Here is a 10,800-nt window from a genome sequence, read left to right as displayed (position 1 = left end):
AAATCTAAATTAAGATCCTAACTAGATTCTGCTCTCAGGAAAACAAAATCTAATTATTAATTAATATTATTTTTATTGTGCTAACTCTATTTTGTAGGTTATTATTTGTTTTGGGCTAACATGAACTTACAGGGCAAAAGGAGCACATGTTGCCTCAGGTGAACAGTATTCGATGTGCCTTTCAAACGACGGAAGGCGCCTTGAGTACTATTCATGGAAGGCGCCTTCGGGAGCTTAGAAGGCGCCTTCAGTCAAATAACACAGAAGACCTTGGCGACGATAAGAGCCAGTTTTAAAGAGATAGGTTTTGTGGTTGAAGGTGCCTTCAGTGGTGTTGAAGGCGCCTTTAGTGGCGTTGAAGGCGTCTTCCATCCCTTACAAAAGAGGCATTCGACCAAGACTTTTATAACAACTCATCTACAAGCTTCTACGTGTTCATTTGGTGTCCCAACTATTCCAGCTTCCTGCTGCTGCTCTGCTATGATGCTGCTACGCCTGACTATTGTTAAGGAGACGTCCGACACCGAGCCTAATTCGATCATCGTCGAAGGTGTTGGGTAACGAACATTTCATATTGTACTTAATTTTTGCATAAAGGAAAGTGTAGCATGTTACACTTGTCCTAACTTTTCTTTGTATTCGATCCTCTCTTTCGGCGGTTTCGAAAGAGGTTATTAGTGGATTACCCATTGATAGGTCCGTGGGACCTAGGTTTTGGAGTAGGAGTCGTTGAAGGTTTCGAATCAAGTAAAAATTGAACGTGTATTTTTTTTCTTGTTTTCTCGTTATTCTGCTACATTCGTACTTAGTTTTAATGGAAAAAGAAATGTTTTTAAAACCACATGATTCACCCCCCTCTCACGTGTGTCTCAATCCAACACCAGCCGTGTCCAGTCCCAATCGTTATCTTGGGCGCTGTCAGATCTGTAGTGTCCAAAGTCACTCTATTTGCCAATGTAGTCATATGACTACCTCGATGCTTGCTTTGCTTCGGTTGGCTCCTCCATGTGCTCCACGTCCCGCGTATAGTTCACTATTTGCACACACTGCCATTCATTTTATACCTTTGTCTGATTCTCGAGAATGAGTGGTTGACTCTGGCATATCTCATCATGTCACCACTAATCTCACTACTATTTCGTTGAATGAGCCTTACTCGGGGAATGATAGCATCGTTATTGGTGATAATTCTGGACTATCCATTACCCACACGAGTTCTTTCTCTTTCTTCACTCCATCTTTACATTTAGTTTTCTCTAATGTTTTATATATGTCATCTATGTCAAAAAATTTAATTTCTATCATTGCAATTTGTGCTACTAATTCTATTATATTTCTTTTCTTTGATTCCTATTTTTAGATGTTGGATCGTCGTATGGGAACAACACTGGTCGGTAAGGTCTATAGAGATGATATCTATTACTGGCTAAAATTTACATTTACGCTATCATCCCCTTCCGCCCTTTTTTTATGTCTATCTCATCATTTATTTTCTTATGACATAATCATCTAAGTCATCCGTCATTAGATATTTTGTAATGTATTTTGTTATCCCTGGGTTGTTCGTTTTCTGCGAATACGTTATCTAATTTTTTATATACTTCATGTAATATTAATAAAAATCATAAATTACTCTTTTATAAATTTAGTATTTACTCGTTTGGATATCATCTTTTAAGATATTTAGATTTTATATCGTTATTCGATAGACTTAAATATTATGTTATCTTCGTTAGTCATTTTACAATAAAAAAAACACACAAAAAAAAAATTATATTAAAAATATTCTTTATTTTAATATTATTACAATAGCATTAAAAGATAGATTCAGCGGGATGATATCCACTGCAGAGATTCTGAATGATGATGATTCATCTCCGTGCCCAAAGTCTTTCACGAGCAATATCGTAGATGACTCGAAGAATGGTTTTAGACGCCTTCTCTTCTGGCAGCTTGAGGAAGTTTGCAATCCGAGAAAATGCCTGACGAGGAATTTGAATTTCTCCACTCCAATCTGCTCTGGACCCATCGTCCTTGTTCAATCTCGGCGGTGACAGTGCCCACTGCATCGCCCATATGGCTAGAGGACGCATGTACTGCAATGATCTGTATCGACCATCCGGTGTCCATGCTTCAGGAGTTTGAAATGAGTACCTGTTTAAGGTACGTAGTTTTTCAGACAAGAGATGCAACTAAAAGAATTACTTAAACCGAGTAGCCATTAGAAGACACACCCTAATCCTTTCTCGGACCATGCAGTTTCATGAATCCCTTGTGCTGTTTTGAATCCTATTTCCGGCATGCCTTCTTGGATCATTGCAGCAGCAACGGCGTATGTCACTCCTGGCCATATCTCGATTGATTGAAATGCAGACAAGTCCAGAGTTCCATCCGGTTTCATTCCGTTAACCGCTCCGCAGGTCCCTTCCTTCACTTTTAACACATTGAAGTTAAAGATGGTTTGAAAAGCACTTTGTGCTTTCTTCTCATCGACGATTCCTTCCAGTCCACAAGCTCTGGCATACCTGCAGTGAGACACAAAACTATAATATTTCTGTTCTTTAATCTCTTATAAAACTGTAAATCATTGTTTGCCGAAGGAAAAGTGAAGCTATCAAGTATGATATATATAGGACATACCATTGTCCAGCCAATTGGTCAGCCAAAATACATGAGCTTGATACTCCACCACCATTATCATAGTTAAAATAAGAGCCATTCCATAGATGTTCATATACAGCTTTTGCTTTCTGATACCGGTCCCAAAAATAATCTCCAGAAGCTCCATCTCCAACTAGTCGTGCCATGGAAGCAGCAGCTTGCAGAGCAGCGACCCAAAGGCCACCACTATACGCACTCACACAAGAAGCTGCCCACATGTCATATGTTTGATCCCCGAAACCTTCATTTTCTATCATTCCATCTTTGTCCTTGTCGAACTGATCCATGTAAGCCATTGCAATGTAAACAGAAGGCCAAACAGATTTTGCAAAAGTTATGTCTCCTGTCACAACTACATCTCTGTAAATTTGCAAGACGAACTTTGGATTAAGGTCCTTCCACCTATTGCTATCATGTAGGATGTAACCATTTACTTCATACCATGGATCATTTGTTCCGATATCATCAGGTACGGCACCAAGAACCTTTCTTGAAACCCGCTGGCCGGTAAACAATTCAATCTTTTGAGGATCATGCATCAGTACTGCTGCTGCAAAGTCTCTCTGAATGCTGAGTTCAAGTTTGGGAAACAACATGATCAAAGCAAACGATGAGTAGAAGTGGACATCGTAAGTGTTCCACATACGATATTCTATTCCTTCGAGGTACAGAAACTGGCCGATGTTTTCCTCTCCTTCCTGCAGCAATGATGTACCGAAGGCGGAATGTGATGTAACAGGAGACTGTAATTTCACACTGATCTGTGCCACGCTTGTCAAGATATTAGCAGCAGCATCGCTTCCTTTGACATTTCTATTCATTTCTTTGATATGTCCACTGGGTATACTGAGAGAGAATTTTCTTTCTTCCACGTTTGCCAAACTCTCAACAGGGGGCATTCCATCTGCAATTTCTTTGTCAGCCTAATGCCATCTGCCCAGGCCGTATCTAGAGACGAAATAAGAACCTAATATAACTCACCTGTCCAAATTGTGCCCCCGGCATTTAGATAGTAGAGCTGATTGAAGAGAGTGATTGGATACCTGAGGCAGTTAATAGTAAGTTCATGTATTTTCTTATGAGATGAAAGATGGATAAAATGTGGAGCATACCATTGAGGAAGCTGTTTGTCCTCCAAAATAGGCCTTTGCCAATCTTCAATCTGTGACTCCCAGTTGGAGCATTCTGTATTAAATTTAAGAGGTGAACTAAGACCATTACGATCACAGTAAGAAATCCATTAGTAATAGAAAGACAAAAGCTAAGACACAAAGTGTATCTCTCATCTTACTACAATTGCATACATAAAAAGAAACTGCAATTTGATATTGGCACTAAAGGAAAACATTGCCCTCTTTGAACCAACTCACAACACAGCCCAAAAACTAATGTTCATGAAACAACAGCTATTCCTCAAACGTCAGAAACTAATGTGTGGTATATTTGAGATAGTGCTTGTCATTCAAACATACCAATTATGGCATCATGAGCAAGATTTGCTGCTGCAACATCAGCATCTGTCCCATAGAATTTAGTATATCTCCTGTTATTAGGTCATAAACTAATAATCAGCAAAGTCGTTTAGGTTTAGTCATTTAGATACATTGCTTCACTCACCTGTTATAGGTTCTGCCACTAGAAAACTTAACTTGGGGACAGGCCCATGCCAAAGAGAATGTAACTGTACGACTTTCTTTAGATGGCACTGTAACTGTTGCTGCAACTGCTGCTCCAATAGATGACCCTGGTTCTGATGGTCGGGTTGTTCTGTTGTCTTCTAGGTGGGAGAAGGATCCATTCTAGTTGCAGAAAGATATCCAACAATATCAAGATTTGTCATAATATAAATGAAGGTCTATATCTAACTGTAAGATTATCTGATAGCAGCTACAAGTAGAGATCGAAATAATTTATAAACTAGGAAATGGAATGTATATGTAATTGCAGAATGATTATGTGATACTTTCCATATCATTGGGTAGCCACTTTCATAAGACTATTTGCCTTCATAAGTTTCAACTAAGTTCAAGCAAAAACCTACATTCAAACTTGATGCAATAGTTTTATACAAGCGAGACATATTATATAGAGTGAAATCAGACGAAATTGGTTAGAGATATCCTTACAAATACATAGGAGAGATGCGCAAAGTTGTCTTACTTTTTTTATTTCATCCCACATGTCCCTTGCAGTGAATCCCTTGTAATTTCCAGATATGAGGAAGCAGGGGCATTCTGTAACACAAACTCCATTTGTTTCATGGGCTGCTATGGCAAACGTCACTGGCGTCTGATGGTTAGCAGTTCTGCATTGCATGTTTGCTTCAGAAAACTAAAAAAGGAAGAAAAAAGAAAAACTATAGTTATAAACGGTTTGGTGATGAAGACCTGATACCTGTGATGCAGAAGAACTCCACGAACACCATTCTTTGAACTAGCATATTGAAAAGTTGAAAGTTGAAACGTAGGTTAGATTGATATAGAGCATGAAGTCCAACACACAACACCCAGACAGACTTTTACTAGCTATTGTTACTCACTTCATTCTGGAATTAGCATGATTACCAGAAAATTCAGATTTACCACCTATAGAATTCTGCATTATAGAAACAGAGGAATACTTGTTAGCTGTGGTCATTGAAAGACTAAGCTTGGCAACTTAGAGCCAGTGTACAGTGGCACTGGTCTTAGAGCATTAGAATCGATTCATGGAATGAATGAAAAAAAAAGGGGAAATACATAAAAAAATAAACTTAAACTTTGTCATCTAACTCACAGCCCATGTGAAAAGCAAAGAGACTTCTGCAGAAGTTTCACCTGAATTCGTCAGCTGGCAAGCAATCAAGCAGCTTAAAATAATCAAAGCAACTAAAGGAACGTGAAGAACTGAAGATTTTGTATTAGTCCATTCCCTACCATGAAGTTAAAAATTGAAACTGGAAAGGAGCTTTCTTGATAGTTATGTGGGATAAATGGTGAAATTTGACGGCATGTTATCTTGAGTTTTGGGTCAGGCTCACCTGCAAAACAATATAATGAGGATATGCCTCCTGAAAAATGCCTTTTTATCCATTCAAAATTTTCCTTGCCGTAGTTACCATCATAAACAGTCCAGGACCTTGGATACAAAGCATGATAAGTGCAATTTTTCCCACTGAGATTCCAATCCCAAGATTCTATTCCAGGATTGGAACTCCCTCTGCATGTCATTCGAAAGATTCTTGGTTATACAAAACTAACAAAACCATTCTGGGACCAAACTACTTAATTGAGACTGAAATGAATGAAGAGCCACAAAATGTGATACACCAACTAGAACAGGCAAAGGATATGGTTACTTTGGAATTTCTGAACTCCTTGGAGACAGCACAGTGGAGTACTTCTTTCCATTAGGTCGTGAAATGAAGACCTGCCAGCAAAAAAACAAAAAAACAAATGAAAACTCTGAAATGAAAGGAAATAATTTACTCATAGAAGAAACGAATGGGGCGTAAAAGATGGACGGAGTTTCATGTCTAGTGGCACGATTAGTAATTAGGATATTATAATTTTGATTTTCGACAAAGGTTTTTAAAAGAAACTTGGTAGATGTTTTAAAGTTTATGCATCTACAAAGATTACGTGTGCAAAAAACGGAGATCACAGTTCAGATTGAGTATTCACCATTTGGTAGTCAACTTACAGAAAACTGATTGGCTAGGACAGGATTCTCTTCACACTGATCAGACAGTAGTTGCCAGTACTGAAAATATCCTCTGTAGCTCCGACCTATACTTCCCGATCTGTAAGTTTCAGCAGTGAACACATAAGAAAGGTATCAAATATTTGGAATCAATTAATCAGGTCTGTTAACTCTATTAGAAAAGCCAAAGAAACTAAAAGTGAACTTGGTGATATGCAATGATCAACACTAACTTATCAAGAACTGATCTCTGTTAACTTATCCATAAATTGCAGTGAGAATGAACAACTTATCAAACATACAAGATCAACTTGTTCAATTCATGTGTATGTACATGGAACATATTAACTCCTCGATATAAGGTTTTAGGACAATTTTAGTAGTAGTACTGTTTTTTTCTTCATGTTGTTGTTGATGCATTACTGATCCCACAAAACATGTTTGTCCTGACAGGAAAACCATAAAGTTCTAGTCTCGATGCCAGGTATTCTAGAGTAAATTTAGGAATTTTAGCCACGAATTAAACGTGTATTATTACTAGCATCGTAAAGTATAAACTTCCATTACAAATTCCTATATGGTAAAAAGGTTGTATGAGTGTTGCAATCTTCCATAGTTTCTCCTATACATCCTTGAATGGATTAGGTAGGTTTTGACCTTCTCCTCTCTTTTAAAGAGCAAATAAACTTGCCATAGCTTCACACACAATCTATGCCAAAAGCAATAATATTAAAAGATATTTGGTAGACCTGGAATACTTATGCATAAATACTTGTGCATATATATTTATATATTATTTATATGAAATAACCAAGAATAAATCCGTACCCTATTCCACCTAAAGGAACTCCTTGATAAGACACATCCATCCACTTTCTGAAAGGATTATAAAGTACAGCCTTCACAAGGATAAGAAAATAAGAACCATTTAAAAGATCATGATCAGATTATCCAACTCTTGGTTAACTCTAATAATTTGAACACAAGCTAGTTCTTATTAGAATAATCCATTAATAATGGAGATCTAGCTTACCCGTCCTCTTGCAGTTTCCTCTAGGAAGTTCCGGCACAACCGATAAGCAAAATAAAGCTTGACATAGAAGGATTGATTAAAGATATCAGATTAACAAGGCAATAAACAATGTTAGTGTTTCAAAGTCAAACATTTGCAGCATCTTAACTCTTAATTGTCCAATTGAGGTTGTTTTTTCTTAGCGTATATACCATAATGCAGAACGTTAGAAGCTTGATAATTAACTGAATACGATATATAGTTGTGCATATGTCTCATTGGTATAACAAACTGAACAAAAAAAGGATACCTCAAAAGTCTATAACTTCATCTACTTACTTCCTATTATGGATAAGAACACAGATGTTGACTTAATTCTTGTTACAACTTAAAAAAATTCCAACTTTCTTGCATAGGGTTTTTGATAATGAAACCGTTCTTACAGAGTAGATGGTGAGAACACATTATACCTATTCATGAGTTCTTTTAAAATAACATGAAAATCATAGATGCATAATGAATTAGTCATAGAAGCATAAGCACGATAACCTTATGTTCATACTTTAAATATTTTGACTACTCGTATGTGCAACATAACATAAGGAAGTTATGAACATAATATAAACATTAATAGCTCATGAGTTAGAAATAAATATTTTAGTATACATGTGCACAAATCAGACCTAATTTACAGGTGATCGTAGATAATTGCACAATCAGCATACTCATCTGAACCACAAGACCTGATGCATCATTGATAAGTATAACTCAATCTATTAGCTCGCAGTAGGAAATGGACAATGATAATATGATATTAAAGAATCCCAAGTTGGCTGGTTGGACCATATGAATTTTAACTGAGCTATGGCTCTTGAAACATGTATGGAAATTTGATATCGACTTTTTAAAATGTGTTTTTATCAATAAAAAATGGCACATCGAATAATAATTTAGTGTACACCAACAGATTAGAACGAGAATGAAAAGCCAAACAGGCCTAACCTCAAATAAATAAGCATATAGGTATCATCAGAGGGTGCGCTGACATTATTAATGAAATTTTCAAATAAGAGAACATATACCATATGGTAGTCAGTTAACTTTATTAAAGAAAACTCAGATCTCTTTTTCCCCTCAGCATCTAGTTTCCTGTTCCAAGTTAAAGGTGGCGGTTCATAAAATTCCACCTTAGCCTGGAAGAACATAAAAAAAAATGCAAGTTATAGGAGTCATGATTTATCCATGTTCAGAAATTTCTATAGTCTAAGAAGATGAAAAAAGAAACATTTCTCAAGGAAAAAGATGTTTAGAACCAAGCTAGCAAATTAAGCTATTGGAACTCCACAATATATGGACGAAAAATATTGAAATGCTACACCATCATACCGCAGGAGAATCTGCCATGACTGTTGAAAACACTTCAGAATCTTTTGTGAAATCTAGATACAGGCGTCTTGGTGCCGATGATTGTTGGCAATGAAGATTCAAAAAGAAGAAATGTTTGCTCGAGGAAGACGAAAGGGTAGGCAACCGCGAGCAAAACAGAGACACAGCAATAATTAATATGTATTCCCTCCACCCACCAAACAGCCTCAGGCCACTAGGCCGCTACAGTTGAATATTTTATTGAAAATCTTTTCATCTTCCGTGGATGCTAATGCATGACATTTTTCTACGCTATCTGTGATTAATCTTATTAAAGACCTCGTGATTTGTTTACTTAAAAGGAGTGGATTAGGAAGGGATGAAATAAATTCAGGTCATGGTGAAATGGGGGAAAAAAAATTACTTTATATGTTCGGTGATATATGCACTATAATCATTTTTTTTTAATATATGATATAATTTTATTAGTTAAAAAGAGTAAATGTATGATTGACTTTATATAGCAGACTATCCATGTATATTTTTTCAATGAAAAATTTTATAAAATAATGTGATTTACATATTAATTAGTATTTATTTTTTAAAATATTCATCAAATATCTTTCTTTAATTTTGGACTTTTATTATAGGCTAGAATTTTTTTTTCTTATGCTATTTATTCTATTTGATTCCTGGTAATAGGATAGATTTTATTTTTCTTTCCGAAACTTTTTTAGAAAATTTTTCTTAGTTTTATTTTCCGCTGTCCCAAATAAATAGAGTATTAATTCCTTTTGATCCTGTCCGAAAACGAGAGGGTGGAAAGCGGGGATGTAGTTATCGTACTGACTGACTGTAAAACACGCTCCGCTTTGTAAAACAAGTAACGTCAGTTCCGAGCTAGGGAAGGGGTCCCGACATTAGCTCTCCGATGCTTAAGTCAATCACTGGAAGTATAGAAGGAAGCGGAGCAACAGTAACGCAAGCGCAAACAATAATAACCCGTATCTCTGCCGATGATGACCCCCCTTTATATAGAGCCTTGGTGGACAATGTGCACGCTCTGCGAGGTGTGGACACGTTCTCCAATATGCGCTATGAAAGGACCTATCAAGAAAGTATCTCTAACACCATACTTTAACAGGGCATGCATATTGATAAGCTCAATTTTTATCGCGAAATGGATATCAAAAGAATTAAGTGACTGAATTCATTCTACACTAATGTAGCATAGAGATGACTCGGGTCGTCTCCCAACAAATGTAACAATGATGGTATCTTAAGATTGATTTGTTATTGCTTAAGGGTTTTGATATTGAATTGGGGTTTTGGATTAAGTTCTTAACTATGATACGAAATAGCAAATCGAGTAATGAAACTAAACCTAATGTAATGAAAGGAAATCCTATCTATCTATTAATCATGAACCCACAACATATTGTCACTCTATGCTATGGATTACACCATTAACAGATCTAAACATATTAGAAACTAAACAAGAGTAAAACAAGAACAAGACAGGAACAAAACAAGAACAAAAGATCATATACTCAATGGATCAACTAACCATTTGTCAGATGGTAGAAGATCTACTCAGATTCATGCAAATGAGCAGATAAGAACAGATCTACAACTTCATTTAACCTAGAAATTCAAATTGAAGCAACTAGATAGTACCAAAGCAAAAGCAAATTCAAATTCAAGCACTTGTGAACTAAACATGAACTCAAGAATAGATCAGATCTCCACTCAAGGAGTTAGCATGCATTCAGATGAATTAAAGATAAGGAAAACAGATCTAAACTTCATCTAAACCTAAACAATTTAACCCTATGTAACCGAACAGTAAAGAAAACAGGGATTCGGCTAGAAATTGCAAGAACAGAGGCATAATTGTGGTCTAGGGAAGGAGATAAACTAGAGTGAGCTGAGGGAACCCCAAGCACTCACTGATCTTGATAAAGATGTCAAGATCTTGCAAATGAGGAAGAACCGATCATATCAGATGATCTCTGATCTGGCGAAATCAATCAGCAACAGCAAAATAGAAAGTCCACAGCAGGAAATAGTTTCAAATCCTG

General features: G+C 36.5%; 1 protein-coding gene across 1 annotated transcript; it reads right to left on the bottom strand.

Moving 5' to 3' along the window:
- Positions 1-1,774: 1,774 nt before the first annotated feature.
- LOC122053063 (non-lysosomal glucosylceramidase-like) lies at positions 1,775-8,886 on the bottom strand. The gene is made up of 19 exons (XM_042614933.1): positions 8,741-8,886; positions 8,437-8,547; positions 7,376-7,432; positions 7,171-7,241; positions 6,343-6,442; positions 5,999-6,069; positions 5,759-5,859; positions 5,577-5,680; positions 5,437-5,490; positions 5,201-5,256; positions 5,056-5,094; positions 4,822-4,966; positions 4,279-4,460; positions 4,134-4,204; positions 3,774-3,846; positions 3,643-3,704; positions 2,641-3,565; positions 2,235-2,525; positions 1,775-2,154 (listed from the first exon to the last, which is right to left on the bottom strand). Exons 1-19 carry the CDS (start codon positions 8,756-8,758, stop codon positions 1,872-1,874), a joined length of 2,814 nt encoding a protein of 937 aa, XP_042470867.1. The 5' UTR covers positions 8,759-8,886; the 3' UTR covers positions 1,775-1,871.
- Between the last annotated feature and the right edge of the window lie 1,914 nt (positions 8,887-10,800).

Source organism: Zingiber officinale, chromosome 3A (genome assembly GCF_018446385.1).
Source record: "Zingiber officinale cultivar Zhangliang chromosome 3A, Zo_v1.1, whole genome shotgun sequence".
Classification (NCBI taxonomy): Eukaryota; Viridiplantae; Streptophyta; class Magnoliopsida; order Zingiberales; family Zingiberaceae; genus Zingiber; species Zingiber officinale.
This window is presented reverse-complemented; position numbering and strand designations above follow the sequence as displayed.

Coding starts and splice junctions, on each gene's coding strand:
- LOC122053063 (XM_042614933.1), bottom strand. Junction 6,443..7,170: donor GTTCCTTTAGGTGGAATAGG/GTACGGATTTAT, acceptor TGAAACTTACAG/ATCGGGAAGTATAGGTCGGA. Junction 6,070..6,342: donor TCCTAGCCAATCAGTTTTCT/GTAAGTTGACTA, acceptor TTTTGCTGGCAG/GTCTTCATTTCACGACCTAA.